This window comes from Ovis canadensis, chromosome 9, assembly GCF_042477335.2.
Source record: "Ovis canadensis isolate MfBH-ARS-UI-01 breed Bighorn chromosome 9, ARS-UI_OviCan_v2, whole genome shotgun sequence".
In the NCBI taxonomy this organism is placed as follows: Eukaryota; Metazoa; Chordata; class Mammalia; order Artiodactyla; family Bovidae; genus Ovis; species Ovis canadensis.
The window spans coordinates 57,315,214-57,340,183 of NC_091253.1; the positions used below are offsets into that span (position 1 = coordinate 57,315,214).

At 37.1% G+C, this 24,970-nt stretch overlaps 1 protein-coding gene across 2 annotated transcripts in view; it reads right to left on the reverse strand.

Moving 5' to 3' along the window:
• Window positions 1–1,480: 1,480 nt before the first annotated feature.
• Window positions 1,481–24,970, reverse strand: part of TRAM1 (translocation associated membrane protein 1) — a 31,615-nt gene continuing 8,125 nt past the window's right edge. Inside the window, exons 2-11 of one of the 2 annotated variants that reach the window (XM_069600230.1) lie at window positions 22,634–22,697; window positions 21,044–21,165; window positions 20,813–20,929; window positions 19,470–19,528; window positions 17,707–17,791; window positions 11,211–11,281; window positions 10,881–10,985; window positions 9,928–10,071; window positions 8,873–9,033; window positions 1,481–3,058 (exon numbers count right to left, since the gene is read on the reverse strand). In XM_069600230.1, the coding sequence (XP_069456331.1) occupies window positions 2,985–3,058; window positions 8,873–9,033; window positions 9,928–10,071; window positions 10,881–10,985; window positions 11,211–11,281; window positions 17,707–17,791; window positions 19,470–19,528; window positions 20,813–20,929; window positions 21,044–21,165; window positions 22,634–22,697 (1,002 nt within the window). In that variant the 3' untranslated portion in view covers window positions 1,481–2,984. The remainder of the gene's footprint in view (window positions 3,059–8,872; window positions 9,034–9,927; window positions 10,072–10,880; window positions 10,986–11,210; window positions 11,282–17,706; window positions 17,792–19,469; window positions 19,529–20,812; window positions 20,930–21,043; window positions 21,166–22,633; window positions 22,698–24,970) is intronic. The other variant, XM_069600231.1, reaches the window with a different exon arrangement.

A 24,970-nucleotide genomic window follows, 5' to 3' on the forward strand; every position in this document is an offset into this window, starting at 1 on the left:
CTTCTAAAACGTACTCAGTCCAACTCCCTTTACTCTCTTCAGGCCCTTAGTTAATTCTTTAATTAACTAAGTCTTTTATTCTTTCAACACTAGCTAATTTCTACTCTGCATTATCTTTTGTGTTGAAGTTTTATACTAGATGATGCTTTGTAACTGAATCAAGTATCACACCTAACATCTCTTAGGGGAAAAACATCTGTTTAAGCACTAAGCTAGAATTTCCTCCAGGGTTACTTTGAAGGCTACTCTTTAAAAAATGCAAACAGGTGATCAATATCAACCGATTTTTATTGATTGTAGACAGGCCACAGAACTAGTTTTCTATGAAAACATCTGGCAACAGCGTGGAGATAAAGGGTGTCATTAGGTATTGCCAACATCTGTGTGACAGGTTTCTCTCCCATTCCCTCACTTACACAAGCATTGCTCCAGGATTAGTTCTGAACTTCAAGACTATGCACAACTAATTTAGAAGAATGTTAATCCATTTTTTCCTGGGCCACTCACAGCCATGGATCCTAAAATGCAGGCAAGAAGGCATCTTACGGAGGGAGACACCCCCCCAGTGGCAAAACAACTAGTTCAAGGTCACTCTGTGATGCTTCCCCCCAGGCTTCAGGGTGTGACAGAGGCTGGGTGACACGCAGCCTCTGGGGGCCTGTAGGGAAACTTTGCTTGGAGGGGATCTAGGGCTTACTCTTTACAAGTACACTGGGGCATATATATGTGTGTTTTGTAAGGCCAACGGCTTCCCATCAAAACCCACAGCATATGCTGTATGGGTTTGCAGCACCTGTAGCAAGTGCTGTAATTTCACAGAAGTTTCCTCGACCGAGTGTGGAGCCACTGCATGTTGGGTCCCCACTGCTGTCATTCTAGGTGTGTCAGGAAGCACATATGCATGTAAAAGATGACCAGTCTAGCAGTAAAAAAGACACACCTTTAAGTTTGTTTAGCCCAACAGTCCCTGAATTTGGTTAAAAACCATTTTTTCTCAGACACGCTCTCATAAATAATACATGAAACTAATCATGCTTTTTGGTAGAACACGTGTTACTTTGGAGGAAAGGCTATTCTAAATGTTTATCAAAAGTATACTCTTTAAACATGTGTACAGGACTTCCCTGGTGGTCCAGTGGTTAAGAATCTGCCTGCAATAATGCAGGAGACACGGCTCTGATCCCTGGGGTCTGGGAAGATACTACATGCTTCAGGGCAACGAAGCTGGTGTGCTGCAATTACTGAAGCTGGCGCATCCTAAAGCCCATGTTCCCAACAAGAGAAGCCACAGCAACGAGAAGCCTGCGAGAGAGTAGTCCCCTTTTGCTGCAACTACACAGTCTACACACAGCAGCAAAGACCCAGTGCAGCCAAAAATAAATATTAAAAAAAATTAACTTATAAATGTGTACCTTTTAATGAGATTAGACACTAAAAATAGTGTAAAATTTGCTAACAAAGAAAACGTTCAAGATGCAGCTTGTGAAAGTAAAAATTTTTATTCTGATTGATTTCTCAATGTATAGTTCAATATAAGGCCGGTTTTCAATGGCAGAGATTTGGTTCCACGGAAACTCCATGATGCTACAGACAGCTACTACTTTTTCCAGGAAGTAGGTAAACAGCTGGAAACAGAAAGCACTTTCTAGCAGCATGGCAACTCATTAAACTGCAGAGTGACCAGGTCTGCAACTTTTATACTAAAAATGGCGCAAACATTAGCTGGTGACAGAAGTGAGAAGTGGGGAGCAAGATGTGAACATTGAAAGGAGCGATATGTGTCTTGTAAAGATGACAAAAACCCAAGGACAGCTATAAAGATTTGAAAGGATAATTATAGAAAAGGGAACCAAATATTTTACTCAAATGTTTTTTAGAGCCTTTCTGTAGAGATACAAATATATATATATATTTATCCAAAAATATGTTTTTATACAGATAAATGGTTTCTCAAATAAGGATGGAACCAAAGCTACAGTTATAACATAAAGCACTGTCTTTTGTAAGACTATTTATCCACCTGAATTTTCAATTTGAGGTTAGTGCATTAAATATTTTCCAAATATTGACATCCTTTTCATGTATATAAATCAAGTAGGCATTATTTTTTAAAAGGGTTTTCAGGTTAAACAGTATTCTTCTAAGATCCTGTGCATATCAAACTTATGACAAGCCCCATTAAGAATCATTATTTAATAAACATATCAAAAAGGGCTATGGTCAAATTTTCTTTATAGGAAACATTTAATTTTCTGATTTTCAGTTTACAAGTGTTGAAAATGCACAAGAAAGATATTACTTCACAAGTACTTTTATGTTAAGATATTTTGATTCAATATACATGGCAATAATATCTCTACACATCGTAACCAAAAGTATGTTTTTTTTCCTTAAAAAATGGGGATGTAACATTAATAATTACTATAAAATAAAGCACACAAGTATTTTGGTGAATTTACAAATCTTTTTTCCCAAGTGTAAAGGCTACAAAAATTCCTAAAAATTAGAGAACACTGAAAACATATTAAAATTTGACATCCAACTTTATATTATTTCCATTTTGCCCTGAAAGATAACTTAAAAAATATGACCCTGCTGGAACAGGCCATCTTGCTTAATATAAAAAATTGGTGAGAGCAAGAAATTGTATCACTGATATGTATAATTTCTGTAAATAGTTATCTCTTCAAATCATTAGAAAAATGCTTAAAGATAAAAAACAAAATAAAATAAAATATAATATGATGGTGGTCCCTAAACTATTTTGAAGGCAGGTAGCTTAGTCTAAGCTAAAACATTTTTTTCACTCATAGGAATCATCCTCCCCTCAAATGCCCTTTAAAAAATGCATCAAACAATACAATAGTAGCAAGAATCAAAGAGCAGAAAATGTATTTTCAGGAACAGAAAAAAATCTCTAGTGCTGAAAGATACAGTAAAAAGCAGATTTCTTTGGGGACATTAATCAATTAGATTATAATTCATTATGAAGATTTCTCTTTTCTATTACGGGGAGAGTCTGCTCCATTTGAAGTTACTGTTCCATTGACACCATTTTCTGAAAAGAGAAAAAAAATCAGGATTACTTTCTTTTATAAATAAGTGTAAACAACAATATCTTTTATACATGAAGGTACCTTCAGAAAAGAAAATTTAAAACCCAATATATGCTCTTACGCCCTTAGGTGAAACTTACTAGTGCTTAATCCATTCGTGTATTTAACCAATCATAAAACCTGCTAACAAGTTAAATGCAATGAACTGAAAGCAGCAAATTAAAAGGAATTCTGTCAATTATATCTAAAAAAAATAGTTCAAAAAAAGGAAAGCAAGAAAACTGACAAACTCTGGGAAATAACTACAAGAACTATACAAAAAAGTCTGCAAAGCAACACTTTCATAGAAAAACAGGAATTTTTTTTTACACTGGATAGCAGACAAGGGAGGTTCTTGGGGATATATTTCTTTACAACATATTTTAAAATTGGCGTTTAGGATAACTCATGTTTAAGAGTGTTATAATGGCCTTCTTCAAGCTAGGGTGGAATGACTGATGTCAGACCAATCCTCCCTCCTAAAATACCCATAAAAGGAGAACATAAAAATGGCTATTTGAAGGCACTAGGGGAAAAAAACAAGTCAGCTAAGTGTATTTCTCCCCCAAGGGACTTACCAGCTACTAAATGAGCACATAGCACACATACACACACAAATGTGTACACATACCAACCAAGACTCAGAAATCAAGCAGAAAGTAACTCTGTGAACAAAAAGCTAAACAGAGAATTGGGATGTCTCACAATGACAGGGAGATAAAAATAAGTATTCAGTGTCTGTCAGAGAAGAAAGTCCTTAGAAATAGTTGATATCCTAGGAATGAGGGCAAATTAGAAATAGATCAGCTTCAGTGACATAGAATGATTCACTCATATTTAATCCAGAGTTTCTAATGATGCAGCCACAGTATCTACAATCTTTTACACAAAACATTCAGTATTCAATTAAAAATCACCAGGTGTGTCAGAAAACAAGACCAAATGACTAAAAACTAAGAGAAAAAAAAATATCAGAAACAGATCCTCAGATGAGCCAGATGTGGAGCTGTCAGACAGGGACATTAACAGAACAATGACTAATAAAAATAAAAGTAAAGACAAGTAGTTTCATCCAAGGACTCAAAGATCTTTAATCCTAGGACTGGAAAATACCACAACTAAAAATATAAATTTAATAAAAATTTAATAGCAGATTAGACACAACAGTAGAGATTAGTGAACTAGAAAAAAATACTCATACTGAAACTCAGAAAACAAAGGATGGAAAAAAACAGAAATGCATGAAAAGATATAAAAGGACAGGATAAAGGGGTTTAAACACATGTACTGGAATTCCCAAAGGACAGGAGAAATAGAATAGGGCAGAAGTAATATCTGAAGAAATAATGGTGAAGAATTTCCCCCAAACAGTAAAAGAAACCAAGTCAAGATTCAAGAAGCTAGGTACAATGCAGAGCAGGATATACCAAAAATAATCAAACTTAGGCACATCATAGTATAACTGTCAAAAAAGAGAACAATTTCATCAGACTGGATGAAAAAACTAAAATCAAATTACACACTGCTTACAAGAGACACAATTTACATTTAGGGACAAGAAAAGGTTTAAGATAGAAAAGGTACACCATGATATAATATAACATTTTATTTCAAGAAAGTTGGTGAGTTAGAGTGAATTCAAACCAGAGATGAAGATGGACATGTGACAATAACAAAGGACACATTCCACAGGGATTTATAACAACCCTAAACTTTGATGCACCTGTACTATATCCTCACAATATTTAAAGCAAAAACGTACAAGCTACAAGAAGTGGGTCAATACCTTTTGTAATAACTGACTGAACAAGCAGAACTCCTTCCACCAAGTCAGTAAAGACACAAAAGACTGGACCACACAAATGGACCTGATGCCTACCTACAGAACAACATACTCAACAAACACACAATACGCATCCTTGAGAAGTCCAAAGGGAACATTCATCAGAACTGAACATATGACGAGACATAATGAAAGTCCCAACAAATTTCAAAGAACTGAAATCATTCAGAGTATGTTTTTTAACCACAGAGAAATTAAGATAGAAATCACTAGTAAAAACTAGAAAACACCCAAATACTACTACGCCCCAAAACGTACACTACTATGTTGTGTAGTTTACAAATATTTACAATCCATGAATCAAAGAAGAAATAACAACTGGATTCATAAAATATTTGAAACTGAATGATAATGAAAAAGATGTATCAAAACCTGTGAAATAAGGGTAAAGCACTGCTGAAAGGAAAGTCTGCCCTTAATTGCAAGTAATTCATGAGAAGGGATAAAAATCAATGATTCCTTTTAACAAAGCCACAAATAACAAAACAGCAAATTAAACCCAAAGAAAGGGAAATAAGAACAGAAATCAACGACAGAACTGAGACAATGAGCAAAAGAAGACAAATGTTGGTTCTTGGCTGATGGAAGTGAAAAAGAGAAAGGCATAAGTTACTAACATGGGAAGTGGAAAATGAGAATCATTGTTTTACAGGCATTAATAAGTAGATACTATGAATAATTTTACATCAATACATTTCACAAATTTAGATGAAATGGATAAATCCTTAAAAAATACAATTTACCAAAAGAGAAATGATAAGAAATAAAAAATCTGAATAATCCTATTATCTATTAAAGAATGTAAATCTGTACCTTCTTATAAAGAAGTCTAGTTTGGATAGCTTCACTGGTGAATCCTTCCAAACATTTAAATAAGAAATGATGCTGGCATTACATGAAGGATAAACCTGCCCAATATCTTTTATAAAGTCAGGAAAACTCATATCAAAACCTGACAAAAGGGCTAATTTTAGCTTAATCTGTTACATGAACACAGATGCAAAAATCCTAACAAAATATTGAAAAAACCATCCACCAAAAGAGATATTATGATCAACTTGGGTTTATGCCAGGAAATACATTACCAAAAATATATATCTATATTCTTTATGAATATAGATACAAAAAATCCTCAACAAAATACTAGCATGTCAAATCAAGTGACATTCAAAGGATTATGTACATTACCAGCCAGTGAGCTTTATCCCAGGACTGCAATGTTTGCTTAACATCAAAAAAATCAATTAATATAATCCATGATAATAATCTAGAAGAGGAAACGGCAACCCACTCCAACATTCTTGCCAAGATAATCTCATGGACAGAGGAACCTGGTGGGCTACAGTCCATGGAGTCACAGGAAGTCAGACACACTTGAAGTGACTGAGCACACATGCCTGATGATAATAAAGGGTGCAAACCATGTGATGATCTCAACAGCTGCAGAAAAAGCAAGTGATAAAACCTAACATCCTTTTATGATAAAAATTACAAATAAAGGAAAAAAGGGAACTTTCTCTACATGTTGAAGACCATTTGGGCAAAACTCACAGGTAACATTATTACTCAAAGGTGAAATACTGGATGTTTTCCTGCTAAGATCAGAAATAAGGTGAGGATGTCTGTTTTTGCTTATTCAAAATTGTTCTGGAGGTTCTAGCCAGGGTAATTTGGCAAGAAAATGAAATAAAAGGCATCCAGACTGAAGAGGGAAAAGTAAAACTATCTCTTTGCTGGTGACATGAGCTTGTATGTTGAAAATGCAAAGAAATCCACAAAGATGCAATTAAATAATGAAATAAAATTTTTAAAAAACCCAAAAAGTACAGCAGTGTTGTAGGATACAAGATCAATATGCAAAAATTCCATTACATTTCTATATACTGGCAATGAAAAATCCAAAAATGGAATTAAGAAGACAATTTTATTTACAACAGCATCAAAAAGAATAAAATATTTAGGAATAAACTTAATGAAGAAGTGCAAAACTTATATACTGATACCTACAAAATTTAATTGAAAAAATTAAAGAAGACCCCAAAAGACATAAAGACATCTATATTCACACTCCCCAAAGCAATCTACAGACCCAAGATACTCCAAATGAAGCCCAGCTGACTTTTTGCAGGAAAACAATAAAATGATCCTAAAATTTGTATGGAAATGCAAGGCACCCAGAATACCCAAAACATGAAAAAAACAAAAATGGCAGACTCACATTTCATGATTTCAAAACTTACTACAAAGCTACGGTAATCAAGACAAGGGCATAAGAACAGACATCCAGATGAACAGAACAGAGCCAGAAATAAATTATTACTTTTATGATCAACTGATTTTTAACAAGAATGTCAAGACAATTAGATGAAAACTAGTTTTTTCACAAATGGTGCAGAGACAACTGGATATCAACATGTGAAACGATGAATGTATTAACACAATGTTATACTTCAGAAAACAGTTTAGCAGTTCTCCCAAGTGTTAAATATACAGTTATGATATGACCCAGGAATTCCACTCGTAGGTATGTATCCCAAACAGCAAAAACCAGGTGTTCAAACAAAAATATGTACATGAATATTAACAGCATCAGTCATAGTAGCCCCAACATGGAAACAACCCAAATACTCATCAATTTATGGATAAACATAACACTGTATCTTCATACACTCGTTTATTATTTGGCCATGGAAAGGAACGAAGTATCAACACATGCATGTATGCTATATATAAACTTTAAACACATGCTATGTGAAAAAAAAAAATGTCCAGAAAAGGCTAATCTATAGAGACAGAGCACAGGTAAGAGGTTGCTATGGGCAGAGGAAAGGAGGGAATGGAAAATGACTGCTACTGGGCATGAGGTTTTTTTCTGGATGATACAAATCTTCTGGAATTAGGCAGTGGTATGATTCACAAAATTTTGTGAATATACTTAAGAACTACTGAAATGTACACTTCTGGAGATTCCCATGGACAAAGGAGTCTGGTGGGCTACAGTCCGTAGGGTCACAAAGAGTCGGACACAACTGAAGTGACTTAGTGTGCACATGCACACACACACACGCGTGCACACACATACACACACAGGTTAACACCATACTTAAAGGGGAAAGACTGGATGTTCACACACACATGCTCATGGGCTGAAATACTCAATTCTCCCTCAGGTGACCTATGGAGTCAATGTAGTATCAACCCAATACCCCAGTGAAGCTTTGTGTGTGTGTGTGGAAACTGACCAAAATGCACTAAAATGCATATGACACGCACAGGGTCAAGAGCTGTCGATACAACCTGAATAAGGGCAAGGCTGGAGGACATAAACTGTCAGATATAAAGACACAAAAGCAGCAAACCACCACTGTTTATGACAAAGATTTTAAAACAATTTCTCGTCTTATAGTTCCAACTATACTACTACAAGTTGAAAAATTATTCCACTGTCAATGCATTTTCAATCAAAAGCCAGAAGGAGAAAAGAGGTGAGATGCAAAGTCAAAGATTAAGGGCTAAACAATCAGGAGTTATAAAAGAGCTGTTCCTCTTGGGACTAAAGGGCAGATGGAAAGGAGCTGAAAGAGGTCTTGTTTTTTAAATATGAGTAAGATACTCAAAAGTACTATCACTCTTCAGGATACTCACTCATTAAAACTGCCCATGTACACATTAGTCTAGAGGGGCTCAAAAGCACCAAGCCTGCAGAACTTGTGAGAGAGATCTTTAGAGGATGGCTTTTGAGGGGAATAACTGATTCGAGGGAACCACCAAACTTTAAGATGGGGCAAGTAATTTTCTTTCTAATTTTGCTAGTAAGTAGAATTAACTCTTTTTAAGATTTTAAACCTTAAAAAGATTATAAATAAGACCCCAAAACATGAAAAAAAAAAAGTGTTTTCTACTTCAGGTTTTTCACTGTTTACTGAGTACAAACCTGTTCCTTTTCTAGAAGACCTGCCTTTAGTCACTGGCGGCTTCTTTTTCACAGCTGGTGCCTGAAAAGTAGAATGTTCTCTCCACCTTCGAAGCTGAAAATTAATGAACTTCCACATCATGAACGCTTGGGTAATGCAAATGGACGCCAGAACAGCAATTCTGAGAATACAAAGAAATAAACAGAAAATTAATGTGTACCCAAGCAATGCCATTGAATAAAGTAGTCTCTCTTGCTTTGACAGTATTAACTTAGCACTAAATTCCCACTATATTGACAAGGATTATATTAATGAATAATTACCCCACTAATAACCCCAGGTGGCTTAGTGGTAAAGAATCCACCTGCCAATGAAGGAGATACAAGAGATCCAGGTTCGATCCCTGGGTTGGGAAGATCCCTTGGAGGAGGGCATGGCAACTCACTTCAGTATTCTTGCCTGGAGAATGCCATGGACAGAGGAGCCTGGCTAGCTATAGTCTACAGGGTCACAAAGAGTTGGACATGACTAAAGTGACTGAGCACAGTAATTAGCCCCTGAAGTTAAATAAATGCTTTTGTAATTTTTTTTCAAACTTTTTATTGGGGTATAGCCAATTAAAATGTGGTAGTTTCAGGTGAACAGAAAAGGGACACAGTCATACATATACATGTATCCATTCTCCCTCAAATCCTTCTCCCAAGCCAGGCTGGCACAGAACATTAAGCAGAGTTCCCTGTGCTATACAGTAGGCCCTTGTTGGTTATCCATTTAAAATACAGCAGAGTGTACAATGCCCATCCCCAACTCCCTAATTATCCCCTCCCCATGGTAACCATAAGTTCCTTTTCTAAGTCTGTGAGTCTCTATTTTGTAAGTTTATTTGTATCTAAATGCTTTAGTATTGACACTTTAATTTATACATGAAATTACAGTAGGTATGAAATCAAATCAAATGAGTATTTTCCCCTACCTCTCATAATTATACCTTTATATTTTAGACAATTCATATTTTAAATTGATAATACATACTACATTGTAGGGCAAGGTAAGAAAAGTGTTAAATCAACCCTACCTAACAGCTAACACATTGAAGTTTCCAGTACTGAAATCCAGCTTCTGGTTCTCTGCTCTTGCCAGGCCAAAGCCAACAGTGAGTACCGAGAGAATTAAAGTCAGAAGTCTTCCCAAAACAAACAGAACTGCCCACAGAGAAAATCTGTGAAAAAAATGTCAAAGTCAGATTCACAAAATTGCAAAGATAAGATTCGAGTAGAAATCAGATTCCTGTTAGGTAAATGTGTATTAAAACAGCATTTCTTACAGTTCTGCAAAAAGGATTCTGAAATAAAATGCTGGGGAAATGCTTCATATTATATCACATTCTTGGAGATTGTATAACATATGAGCATATTTCAGGTTCTTGAAGTTCAGTTAAAGAAATATTTGATTTTTTTCCCATTTAGCTGATTTTCTGTGTATGCGTTTGACAACTATTAATGATTCTCAGAACTACTGGTATATAGAACAATTCTGGAAAAGGCTGAATAAAAACAAAGGCCATGTATTCAATTCTCATGACAGTCCTCGCTTCACTTTTTCTCCCTGCAAGGCTCTTTACAATACATATTACTTCAATGCTATCCAAGTTTAATTTTCCCATCAAAATATTTTTGTATCTTTAAGGTTCTATAATCTACTATTTCAATTTCTTCTGAAAGCTCACTTTTCCTCATTATTCCTTCTCCAAAAGAAGAATGTGCACTAAACAAGATAGGAAAAGTTGTGTGAGAAAAGTAAACCCCCAACCTTCAAAACTGCAAGTTCCAATATACTATCTCTCAAGCTAAGAAAGACTATTTTAGAGAACAAAATACCAACTTCAATTGTTAAAAAGTGTCATTTTATTTAAAGTAGCTTCTAAAGCAACATTATTGCCCATAGCATGGACCTTGGCAATAGCATGGTCCTTTGCAACAGAGGCACTGACTTTAATTACACAAGAAACAGAATGGTTGAAAGACTCACCCTTTCTGATACTTTTCATCACTAAAGTAAAATAGGCGGGAAATGTGGAAAAGAAACTCAACAAAATAGTGTAGCACCAAAAGCACAAGTCCTAGATGATTCAAGCTGTTAAAAGAACACATTTAAAATGAAAAGATTAATTACGAATTAAGACAGAGTACCCACTCCAGTGTTCTTGCCTGGAGAATCCCAGGGACGGGGGAGCCTGGTGGGCTGCCATCTATGGGGTCGCACAGAGTCGGACACGACTGAAGTGACTTAGCAGCAGCAGCAGCAGCAGCATATTATCTGCCCAGTCCACAAGCACACCCAAGAAAAATCCCAACTCACTTTAAAAGATAAGCTCCAGCAATGTGAAAGAGGTAAAGGCCGATGTAGACGAGCTGACGAGGAATATCTTCCTGTAAACAGAAAATTGCACAACAGGTTAAAACTGGGGGAAGTAGTTGTTTGGAGAAGTAGTGTGAAAATGTACTGACACAGAAGACCTGAAGGCCACTCTGCCCGGCACCCACTCCAACTGGCCAGTCCTTTACCCTCTCTTGGCTTCATCTACTCATCTGGAAATGTGAATAACACCTGGGTTTCCTTGAATCAGATGAATTCCAAATCCCTTTTAGTACTGAGTGGTTCTTTTTATAATAAATATTAGATGACACAATCTTAATAACCATTATGTCCTTCTAATATTAAAACTACTATGTTTATACCAGTAGAGATTCTTTTGTTTACCCAAATAGTATTTATGTTTTTTAGTCCCTTTCATTTCACTGTCAGTCAAGTCATTAACACCAAAGGTTAAAATTTATCTTCTCACTTAGGATACCACCTACTTGTATATTCTTTCTCCTCTTAATAACCCTGTAAGTCAGGTATTCAGACTTCACTTTTGCTTTCCCCTCACCACCAGCCCCCCATAGTTCTTAGTGACTTGGTTATCTTAGAAATAGTGGTTTTCAAAGATGTTTTAAGTCAAGTGACTCATAAAATTAATTTGGGGGTCACCCTAACATCTTTTGAAATATGAAATATAATGTTTAAAAAGGCTAGAGTGTACAGCATATTATATTGTTTCATGAAAGCTTTATTCCAGATTTTACACACACGGAGAAGGCAACGGCACCCCACTCCAGTACTCTTGCCTGGAAAGTCCCATGGATGGAGGAGCCTGGTGGGCTACAGTCCATGGGGTCGCTAAGAGTCGGACACGACTGAGAGACTTCACTTTCACTTTTCACTTTCATGCATTGCAGAAGGAAATGGCAACCCACTCCAGTGTTCTTGCCTTGAGAATCCCAGGCATGGGGGGAGCCTGGTGGGCTGTCGTCTATGGGGTGGCACAGAGTCGGACACGACTGAAGTAGCAGCAGCAGCAGTACACACACACGCAGAATTATAATGTAAACTCTATAGTTTCTCACCTTAGGTTACAGTCAAAAATGTTTGCAAAAAATGAACAGCAGGCCCTATAAACACTCGTTAATTTAGGAAATGCCTGTACCACTCATTCCTACTCTGTTTTTTGGCGATTTACCACATATATGGTTCTACTAGCCTGGCTAGTACTATTCATGTACTGCAGCTCTAATTAAAATGATTACAATATGGTTGATATCAGCAAACTGAGCACCATTTGCCTGGAACCTCACTAGACTTGTCTCTGCCATACAGGAGAGCTGAACACAGATCTCTTCTCTTTCAGCCCATACAATTCAAGTACAGTTATTTCACCAAATCTTCCAAGAAAGAGCAGAGAGCTTTTAAGTGTAGTTTTGAAGCTGGAAAGTCTTTTCCAGTAAGAATAGTGCAAAGATCAAGTGTTACAGAACATACGACAGTTGAACAAAACTATATAGAGTCCTACACTGCGGAGCTCTCAGGGAGAATTCCCAAGACACAATACTCAGTGTATGGTGGGCTTTCAACTGGACAGAGAACGAAGGCTGGCTTTTTTCTCCACATAATTTCCACACTTCCAGTGAAATATTTCTCCTTACTAAAGGAGTGAGAGAGAAAGGTGTTGTGATAACATGGCAAAGTTCAACCACAAGGAAGTCTCTTTACTCTCTTAAAATCATTTCAGACGAGCTCAGCTGTAGTGTTATAATTGCAATTTGACATCCTATGGAAACAGAGGTGTCACTAAATACATGGTAGTTGTATTTCTGAAAGTGTGGTGTATATATCATTGGCACTGTACAAAATGATTTTAGATGGTATACAATAAAACATTTTAACTTTCATGTTAATTTTGTTTTTATTTTATTGTTTCTAAAGACTTTTTTTTAATGTGGACCATTTTAAAAGTCTTTATTGAATTTGTTACAATATTGCTTCTGTTTTATGTTTTGGTTTTTCAGCTGCAAGGCATGTGGCTTCCCAACCAGGGATCAAACCTGCACCCTCTCCATTGGAAGTCTTAATAACCACTGGACTGCGAGGGAAGTTCCTCACTACAATTTTAAATACATTTTAAGTTGCAGTGAGGTGGCATGCAAGTGACTGTGTATATGAAACAACACCATATTCCTTCAGATGTATGGTAAACAATGTTCCAAATTTCTGAGGGGAAAACAACACCAAGAGGACCCTTGATACTAAAGCTTTTTAAAAAGTTTTAAAATTGCTGATTGGACACTAAACTCATTTTATTACATAACAATTTGTGTAAATCAATGTAAAAAACTAATTTGCTGGAATAACTGATGGAAAAACTATAGTAGTCTAACTCCTTAGAAAGATTAAAGAAAAGATTTTTTTTAAAAGAAGAAACACAAATAGGTTTTAAAAATACACCATTTAGCAGAGAACATAAGTTGCTTATCTTTTTTCCTGTTAGACAAATCTAAAAATAACTGCTATAAATTACAAACATATTCTATTTCAAAAAAGTCATTCCATCTCTTTTTTCTCCTTAAATCTCAACCTAATTATGTGAAGCAAGGTTTCGCTTGCTCTTAGGTAAAGAAAAAGTCCAGAGCTTCTTCCCTAAATTCAAGTTCAACTTTGTATCTCAGCCCTGCCTTTCTGATAGCAACCAACTGAGTCAATCATGGTGAGTAAAATACCACCAAATGTCCCATCTCCACAACTGTCAAATCCTTAGCAAGAGCTTTTCCAAAAGGACAGAGTACCAAGACATCTTTTTCTAAGTAATGGAAACTTGAGCCTTCTATAAACTGGCCAGTGTCTCTACAGCAAGGTTTGCACATTCAAAGCTGAACCAGAGACAAGTGTCAGAATAAATGAGTGACAGGGAGGGGTCTACTGCAAAGAGTGGTGGAGAGCGCAGGTTAAAGGCATTCCCCTGTCAACAATAATAAGGTGACAGGTGTGACGTAGCATGATTTTTAAAATGAGACTGGGCTTCCCCTGACATTCTGCAATCCTCATAGGGTTACAGCCCTTCTGGGGCTTACATGCCTGTGGCCAACAATAAAGACCTTACCCAGCACCATGTGTCCCTGGGGTGTGGGGATCAGTGAGAAAAGAGAAGGCTGGGTGAAAGATCAGTGAGAAAAGATGTCGGCACTCTTAGTGGCAGTTCACGGTATCAGTTAACTGGCCACATCACAGATTTCAATTAGGGAGTTAACACGCCATCCAAGGGCGGTTCGTAACTGTTCTAGAATCTAGAGTCTAGATGAATGCAGATGTAGATGAGAAAAAGCTATTTTGGTTTTTCAAGACTCACCACCCTGTGATTTTGTTATGTAAATAAACTCTTTTTTACCAGAAGTCAGAAACAAAGTTTTGTTTATTTACAAACTTTCTTATACCTGAATGGAAAAAATATGTAATGAAACTGAACAGTTGCCAAGTCCTTATATATCCTTAATGCTAATATTCCAGTAGTTTATATAAGAACGAAGTCATAGAATAATGACTTAAGATTCTGATAAGTCTCCTTTTCCATGGAATACCTAATAAACACAGTACACTTAAATCAAAACAAATGCTAAAATTATAAATAACTTTAGGTGACATTCTTGGTTGTTATTCCAACATCTTTTATTAAAAAGGTCAGCCGTATACTTTAGTAAATTTCTATTTTATAAGGAAATGTTTTTCTTAACTACACAGTACTAAAATATGAACTTTACTTTAAACTGAATATTGCATATATGCGCAAATATAAGGCAAAGATTTTCCCCTAAACCAAAAATGTAGTCATCTCATATGTAAATTTTTTCAAAGCTCTCATACTACAGAGATCTGTATTGATTATTTTAAACAACAAATAAATGGGTTAAGATACATAACCTGAGAAAACTCAACCAATGTCATTTCTAAATGCTTACACAAGGTTAGTGGAGGAATCAATAAGACAGAGTAACGATGTACTCTGGAAAAACTGATTTAAATGAGTCAAGGAAGCTCCAGTGATGAAGGACAGATATTCACAAGTCGCACATGAAAAGTGTGAATGTGACCCTCAGGAAGGAGTGGGCAAAAAGCTTTTTAAGAATTTAGTATACTTTATATCGTATACAACTATATGTATGGATAATTAAACCAAATAATCTAAATATCAGAAACAAAACATTTGGATATTCCATCCACACTTTCCTGAAACTTCTTATATTCAAGTTGGCTAAGAAACTACATTTTGAATCCTCTCATGGACAAAAGAGAGGACTGTTTATATTGAAACATACGTATTACATGGAATTAAAATAACCTTCTTAAAAGAAACTGAGTTATTTGTGACTAACACACCTCTTGAATTGCTACTGTGTTCCTTTTCCCACTTCTCTGTAAGACTGGGTCAAAACAACCACTGTACTAATCTTTTTCCAGTGAAGAGTTCTTCCAAAAATCATTCTTATAGAGTAAATTTTAAGAAACCGTTGAACACATATGCAGCTGTTACTTTCAAATTATGTTAATTACTTGAAACAGTTACTTTCGACAGTCATATGTAGGTGTTAAAAATAGTTTCAGTTAAGTTCTAAGTTATGCAAATTATTCCATAAAAATTAGATTGCATTTCTGGAGAAATGCCATCTGGCAGGAACTGATAAGGAAAGAGCTTTGAGAACTAAAATGAACAATTACTTTGAAATGTCCCTCTCTACTACATGGTCAATGAACAATATATAGACATATGAACTCATAATGAAACCCAGAGGTAAAACATCCACAGGTACAAAAGTACATGAAGAAAGACCTAAACATCTGAACCATGGTACTAAGACATCACGGACTATGCCGGTCTCAGCAGTGCTCCACAGAACTTTCTGCAAGGAGGGCTAGGTTCTCTGTCTCTGATTCAAAATGGCAGACTGTGAAACCATGTGTGGCCAGTGAGCATTTGCAACATGGCTAGTGTGACCAAGAAAGCGAACTTTGTTTTTGCTTAATTAAGTTAAATGTGCTTTGTGGCTACTGTGTTGGACAGTGCAGCTATGGGACACCTATGGTTCACATTAGGTAATCACTAAATATGGAAGGGTTATTGAAAGTAGTGTGGCTAAAAATTTTATCTTAAGACAGTTCTAAGTCAAAGGTTTTATGGATCTTCATGCTAATCCTTATAACCAACGTAACTAGAAAACCATTCTACTTTACATGGACTCTAATTTGGTGCTATTCTCTAATCATGGCAGACATCAATGATGACTGACACACAGGACACAAAAACCACAGATACAATACAGCAATAAAATCAAGCACTTATATTCATGAATTAACTACCCAGAGTACAAGAGTTTCTGGCTTTTAAGAAGGCAGAGATAAAATGGTCACTGGATGGGTGGTTACATTTCTGTTTTGGAAAAGCTTCTCAAAGTAAGGGGATTTTAAAACCAATGTTTTAAATGTGGAAAAATGTAAAATACACACAACCCATAGAAAGCATAATGAATCCCCATGTACCTGTCTCCCAACTATGGCTGCTAACTCATGACTTTCTTTTCATCCACCCCTCCCCCAACATGTCAGTTCATATATAGGGATTTTAAAAACAATCTCTCCCCAAAGGAGAATAAAAGTGCTTGATTAATTTATTAGAAAAGGTATCCCAGGGAAAAGAACTATGTGCTGGGATTATAAAATTAGAGAATGTTAAAACTGAATGAGGTACAAAAAGGGAAGAAAAAGGGACCAGGGGACAGGGGCACAGATGGGAAGAGCTCTGGGAACAGATGAGCAGCTTGATTTTGATTTAGAGCGAAAAGGACCTAGGACAGTTTTTAGAAGAGAAAGAGTTAAATAAAGGAAACAAAGTTTATTCTGTGACATCAGGTAAGACTGACTTCAGAGGTGCCGAGGGTAAAACTACACAGGAGGCTACTGCAGTGCTCCAGTGGCTGAGTTACTGTTCAAACAAGACAAATGAACATCTTTCCCACCTGTTTCACTAGGGAAAGACTCAAGGTGAATATTTAACTCTGGTTTACTTTTCTCAACATTGAATTTTTCTCTGGGACTTATACACAGTACCATTAGTTGCCGAATAATCTAATTAATCCGTTTGGTCTCACTTGTGAAACTGCTAAGCGTATCCATAACACAAACTGAATATCACACTGCAAGATTTGTTTAAATTTTATTTTAAATTACCACTAATACAATTTTAAAATGAGAAATTAGCATGTCAAATGTAAGATCCCCACCTCTTAAGTTGAACCAAATAAAAGTTTCTGCAATAAATACTTAAAGACATTTAGTCTGTGTGGAAAAAAGAGAGGTGAGAGAATAGTGGGGGGATGGGAGAGGGGAAAGGGAGGCTAGAGATGTGAGGAAATATTTAACTTTAAAACAACTTTCCAAAAAAAGGCAAAAATGACAAGACAAATCTAAAAATCACAAAACCACTGCTTACTTTTTTGGTTTTCTGGAAGTAGAGTTCAGGAAAAGCATGAAACCAGTATGCCAACTGTGATATGTAGAAAAACTTCATCTGAAATCTGTGTAACACAAAAAAAGCAGAACATATCGTTTAAAGCACAACATCTTTAAAGAATAAAGTAAAAACACACACTGGAAATCAGGACACGCTAAGTAGCTACCTTTGTGTTGCCATTTCAGGTCCCCTTACTCCCTTTACTTTACTCTGCAGTAGCCCCCTTTCCCAGCCCCCCAGGGTCTCCCCACCATCAGTCAGTTCCTCTGGGCTAAAGAGCAGAAGCAAAAACATGATCCACAGAACCCTGGGAGCAACCAAGCAAGCTACAAGGAAACAGAGCCCCTTGCCTATGAGTGAGTTAGTACTGATGAGTGTGCCTGTTAGCTACTGAAAATATGCGGAACGTGTCTCTGAGGGAATCAAATCACACCATCTGTAAGGGTTCCTCAAAAGGGAAGTAGGAAGCGCAAGAAGATGGTGAAGAAGTGAAGGTGCACAGATTCACCAACACTGGAAACCGAGACAGTCCCAATTACAGACAACCTCTGGATTTTTCCTTAGGGAAACATGGTATCTCTACCGGGTTGAGACACTTGAGAACCCCCAATAAATGGAAGCAAACTCAGATTCAAGAGAGGAATAAGGCACTGAAGAGCTCCCAGGAGACATATTCGCATCAGTCTAGAGTCCACAGTCTCTCCACGCCACACCCCTCTAGACCTCCTCTTTCTCCATCCCCCTGGGCCCCCTTCTCCTCCAGAGGTCTAAAGTGGAAAACACAAAGCCTATCTGAATAATGCTGTAGGGAGAGAGGGGGAGGAGGACAGGGAAGGGGAGAAAATACAGTCCCACATAAATATGATGTTTATATCCCCATTCTACAAAAGTTCATTGAATTAATACACTTTTTAAAAGTTAGAATGGCTCAGCAGAATATGGTAATGCTGTAGGTCATGTTACTCTCTTCATATCTTTTTCTCCAACTCTCCCATCACAATGCATCCACTGACTACTGCCTAGATGATAAGCCCCTACAGCGGGCACAGCAAAGGATATGAAAAGAAACAGTTCCTTCTGCTGTCAATTACGTACAGTCTTGGTGGGCATGGGCACAACATAAGACTGACTCACATAAATGAGACAATTAAAGAGCAGCCAAGACAATGTATAAACATAAAATACTGCACAACAAAAGGAAAAATTCAGGAAAGCAGAAGCCCACATAGGCTAAAGGAGCAAGGAAAATATGGAACAGACATTTCCGAACTGGGCTTGAAGAATGAATAACTTAGCTAGCTGACTTGGCGACCCCTGAGCTTCTTATAGCACTGTACAGAAACCTTGGGGGCCAAAAAAGAGAAACAGTCTCTATCCTCAAGCTTATAGTGTGAGAGAGAAGAAATGGAAGAAAAGAGACTAGGGTAAAGAGAAGGAGCAAAAGTATACAGAAGATGGAGCAGGAATGAGGAGAAAAGATGAGGGAAAAGACGACGACAGCGGACTCAATTAGGATTACCATGAAAATCAGTTTTCTTAAGGTAACAGACATACTGAAACGACTACATACATAATAAAAGCACAAAGCAATATTTTGTTCTTATGGCAGTGTGAGTGCCAAAGACATACCTATTGTATGAATTTGCCTCACGTCTTAAAAGAGAGTAACAACAAATCCTGCTTAAAAGTGACCTGACCGTGGATGGCCCTTAATTGAGAAAAGCCTAGTAAAAATGACTTACGTCATCAGGGTATGGGGATAAGCCCTCCACAAGATAGTTGGGTCTGAGATGTAGTTTTCCTAAGAGAGAAGATACAAAAATTAGTCTAATGAGCATGTAAATTCCTTAGAAAATAAGACAGTATTTTCATGTCTTGCACACTTACAACTCTCCATCTCAAGTTCCAAAGGGTCCATGGAAGTCAAACATTTTAGATGTTTTAGTTATTTTTCATTCAATCAAACTGCTTACTTTAGTGATGTGAAAATCAATGAGTGACGTGAAGTCCAAAAAGACATAATTCCTGGGCTTTTGAAATTCTTTCAATCCAGGGGAGTAAAAAAGACACAAATGCAAACACAACCAAAAAACAGTAATGGCACATAACAGTCATCCAAGGAATGATTTTTTTCTCGGGTCATCAAAGAAAGGGTTCCAAAAGAGGGGGCACCTGACAGGAGACAGAGGAGCAAGGTGCTGCCAAGTTTTATAAGATTATGTCCATATAAGGAGAAGGAAACAGCAGCCCACTCCAGTATTCTTGCCTGGAGAATCTCATGGATGGAGGTGCCTGGAGGGCTGCAGTCCATGGGGTCACAAGAGTCAGACACGACTGAAGTGACTTAGCATGCATGCATGCACATACGTCCACATAATAACCATGTCTTTTTCTTAGATAACCAGATCTGTTTAGTGAGAATTATTACATATGTATATATAGAGAAAACTGAAGCAACTTATCCTTAATACCCATTGAGGTTTTAACACATTTATTTTTTTTAAAACTGTGTAAGACAGAATTTGTGTACATCAATAATTAAAAAAATTTCTGAATATATAAGATAGATTTTAAGCTGAATTTTATGTTCATCTATAAAGTATCACTAAAGCAGCAGTTTACAATGGAACAAGCACTGGACTTGAAAAGCTGAGTTTTGGTCTGTCTCCAACTGTGTCATACCCTGGAAAATTCACCTGGCCTATTTATTCATCTCTAGTATATATGCAACCTTGTGAAAGTATCACTGATAACTTATCCTTTCTGCTAACACAGAGCCACTTGCAAATGACTACAAGATATGAAGACAACATTCAGAATGACTAAAACTGAGTAAGGCTTTCTGGAACACTGAACATAGTTGGCAATTTTTACTGTATAAAAACTTAGAGGCTTACTGATGAAACCTGATTTATACTAGTTCAATAGCAGAACTCCTAATCTTAGATAAGAACAACAACAGAAGAGGAATTTTTCTAAGGTTCAGGGTTTGCTTATGAGTGCTAAAAATAGGACATCATTTCCTGTTCTGAGTACATAATTAAATACTCTGAGAGATGAGAACTTAAGCATAGTACATACTTACAGATACAAGAATGAATGTGCCCCAAATACAAGAAAACAGGTAGAATGCACTAAGCTGACCAGATTCATTAAACTTGCTGTGTTTCGTTTTGGAGAAATGCATTCGCCTGTTAATTTTCTAAAAATAAAAACAATTATTAATTTAAGATTATAAAAATGTATTTAACATAACTATCATGGTATGGAGAGCTAGTATTTTACAAAGTATAGATTTCTAAGATTGTATACTTACATCCAACACATATTCTTGAATTATGGCATGAATAATTATCGCCACCAGCATGTAGAAGAAAACTGTAGCCAAATCTTTGATACCATAGTAATAAAGGAACGCTGATTCAGTAGCTTGTTCTTCTGAAGGCCAAAAGAACAGGACACACACACACACACACAAATATACATAAGATTATAAAAACAGCACTAAGTACAACACAGTTATGGAAACAAACAAAAGAAGACTAATCTAATAAATAAGTTTATAGAAACATCACGGTAATATGCTTTTGGACACTTTGAGTCTTAGCAGCAATGAAAACTGAGATTACCCAGAAGTCTAAAGTTTCAGAAATTACTTACAAAGACTTCACACAGGTTAGTTACAGTCATTAAAGATCAGAGCACAGGGGAGGGGAGGCCACACTCAGACCCCTGGCTATCCCAGGGGTAGAGCAGGTTATGTTTTGGTTATATTAAAGTAAGTTATACTTAGCCCATTTGCCTGTGTTTTCAAGGAACTTTTGAAACTTTCAACTTTCTAGCTCTATTTTTCAAACTAGATACCATATTTATAATTCTGATGGAAAAGCTGACTTTGATTTGATTTAGTTTTGAACTCTAAGCAGGGGAGACAGAAGCAACTGCTGCAATTGTTTTCAGTCTTTAAAACTGCTAATTTTCCAGAACAAGACTTAAGCAAATACTTGTGAGTTGATAAAAGAGCTTTGTTCTTCTCTGGCATACTCAAATTTCTAAACAACTTTGTGGTTTTCAGTAATCTGATATCTAAATTACTAAACCAAATATTTACAAAATGATAAAACTGAACAAAAACCCAACTCCATGTTGTGTAATTTATCTTACATCTAAATAGAGAGACTGGGAACAAATTTACAGCCTAAATATGTTATCTTGTTAAGTGAATACCCCACCCCTCATCCATGCTAATTAATTACATTACTATATTCAACTGTAATCAACTTTCAATAACAACCTGATTCTCACCTAGCATAATCTAGAAAAAATTTTTGAAATAAAACCTAAAAATGTAGTCTGTATTCTATTCCCAAGATACTTCTTAGAGCTTACTGTCATTCTCTCATCAAAATAACTAATAGGATGGTAGAGCACAACCAAAAAGCAACAATAAAATCGGCTTAAGAGGGTTGTTATTACAGTTCCCAAACAGAACTCATAGGTCAAAAAAACTGAACCTGAACACTGGGGCTTTAGAAACCTTGACTGAACAATGACACTTCAGACAAATGCAAAATATCCATTCTTAGGATTTTCTTATGAAAAGATCAGAGTGAGGAGAAGAACAAAAAAAAAAAACTCACAAAAACCCTATTCTTCCATGGAATTTCAAGCCCACTTACAAAAGTACACAGTAAACATTAAACACATAAAAACGGATTTTCTTACAGGATTTTCAACCCAAAACATCAGATCTTGCATTATTACAAAATCATCAAGAAAAATATTCATTCTCATCATGAATGAGATCTGTGAAGATAATGAAGAACCTAGTGTTCACAGAAATTTCCATGTCTGCCCAGCTGAACTCTTCTACTTAACCAGAAAATTCCAAAGGAAAAGCACCTACCTGTGGCAGGGAGGGTAACATTGTACTGAAGAGTAACAAAAATGATAGAAACTTTTGCTGTTATCTGGAAAGAAAAAAAAGATCAAGTCAATTTGTGACTCTCTCCCAAACAGCAACTCCGGGGGAAAAAACATTCCAAGTTCTGTCCCTACATCTAAGAACCAAGGAGGGCTCCCCAGTTCCTGTGTCACCCGGACAGGCACAACTGGGATTCCCCCTTGCCAAGGAGCTTGAAGTTAACTTAATTCACCAAAGCAGTCTGCAATTTAGATGGGATTGTGCAATCCACTCCTAACTTTAAGATTTCAAAAAAGAGATACTGCAGTTCCAGTAAACAGTGTTTTTGATAAATAATGTTTCTCTCTCTACCTGTACAATGAACACAAAATTGCCTTCAAGAAAAATTTTAAATGTAAATTAATGAAAGAAAAGGGAGCACCGTTACCAGGATGAAAATGGACCGAAGGTAGGGTCTGTGGTGTGTGTCTTAATCTCCTGCACACCTGGCATTGGATACATGGTCAATGAATATTTAACTGACCTGACAACTGGTACAAGCAAAGTGGTCACAACAGAACAATGAAACACTTACTCAATATTTATAGGCACCAAGCACTATACTAGACGAGAGGATAACAGAGAGGGATGATATGATCCAGACGACTAGAAACTTATTTGAGTTTTTAGAAGAAATGGTTATAATACCAAAGAATCAGAGCCAACAGGAACCAAGGAAAAACAACGCATTTTTTTTGTTTGTTTTTCATTTCTTCCTGGGGTGAGGAAAGGCTCTGCAGAAGATGTGGTGCCTGAGCAGCTCCTGCTAGCAAAGAAAAGTTCCCTCGCAGGGGATGGAGAGGACAGCCCAGGTAGAGAAAAGGGAAGTGCAAAGGTCAAGAAGCTGGAACCAGGAGGTCAGGCGTAACAGGTGGACATGAGGAAGGGCCTAGTGTGCTGATCTAAGTAGTGTAGACTTTATTTTAGACTGACCAGACAAATTGAGGAGAGGGAGTTACTGGTGTTTAGAGAGACGGCTGACTGTGGCCAGCGCTGGGCCCCCAAGTCACCCTCAGATCCAAACTCCAGCTGGCAACCGGAATCTTGCCCTCCATCAGGCGAACACACTCCCCAGGCCCGCCCACCCCCGAAGGTCCTCCAGTTGAGTCCCATTCTTTCCAGGATGAGAACAAACTCCAGGGTCTGGCCCTGCCTCCTGCACTCCTCCCACCCAGGGCTCTGTGCGCTTGCGGTTTAATCTGAAACACTGCTGGAAAACCTCTCCACTCGGGATCTCAGGTCAACTACATCCTTTCAAGGAAGCCTTCCCTGCCTTTTAGGATAGGTCATTTCCTTTGTTAGACGACCTCAGAGACCTGGGCTTCATTCTTACAAAATGCACACTCCCGGCGTGGTGATATTCATACTGCTGTTACTCATCACAGTAACCTCCGTAAAAGCCAGGACTACGCTGGTTTCTGTTCATCACTAGAAGCTCAAAGTCCAGCAGGGTGTGTGGCATTTATTCAGTGACTAATCAACATTACTAAATAAATATCAGACAAAAAAAAATTGGAGTAAGGAGGCAAGTCAAGTATGAGAGAAACCCATAAAAGCTAATAAGGCCTGAACTGAGGCAGTGGTGGTAGAAGAGAAGTGGAAGTTTTGAGGCAGAATAAGGTAAGTGGAGGTGATGGAATTCCAGTTGAGCTATTTCAAATCCTAAAAGATTTGAGGATGCTGTGAAAGTGCTGCACTCAATATGCCAGCAAATCTGGAAAACTCAGTAGTGGCCACAGGACTGGAAAAGGTGTTTCCATTCCAATCCCAAAGAAAGGCAATGCCAAAGAATTGCACTCATCTCACACGCTAGTAAAGTAATGCTCAAAATTCTCCAAGCCAGGCTTCAGCAATACATGAACCGTGAACTTCCAGATGTTCAAGCTGGTTTTAGAATAGGCAGAGGAACCAGAGTTCAAATTGCCAACATCCGCTGGATCATCGAAAAAGCAAGAGAGTTCTAGAAAAACATCTATTTCTGCTTTACTGACCATGCCAAAGCCTTTGTGTGGATCACAATAAACTGTGGAAAATTCTGAGAGAGATGGGAATACCAGAGCACCTGACCTGCCTCTTGAGAAATCTGTATGCAGGTCAGGAAGCAACAGTTAGAACTGGACATGGAACAACAGACTGGTTCCAAACAGGAAAAGGAGTACATCAAGGCTGCATATTGTCACCCTGCTTATTTAACTTATATGCAGAGGACATCATGAAAAACACTGGGCTGGACGAAGCACAGCTGGAATCAAGATTGCTGGAAGATGGTTTGGGGAGAAC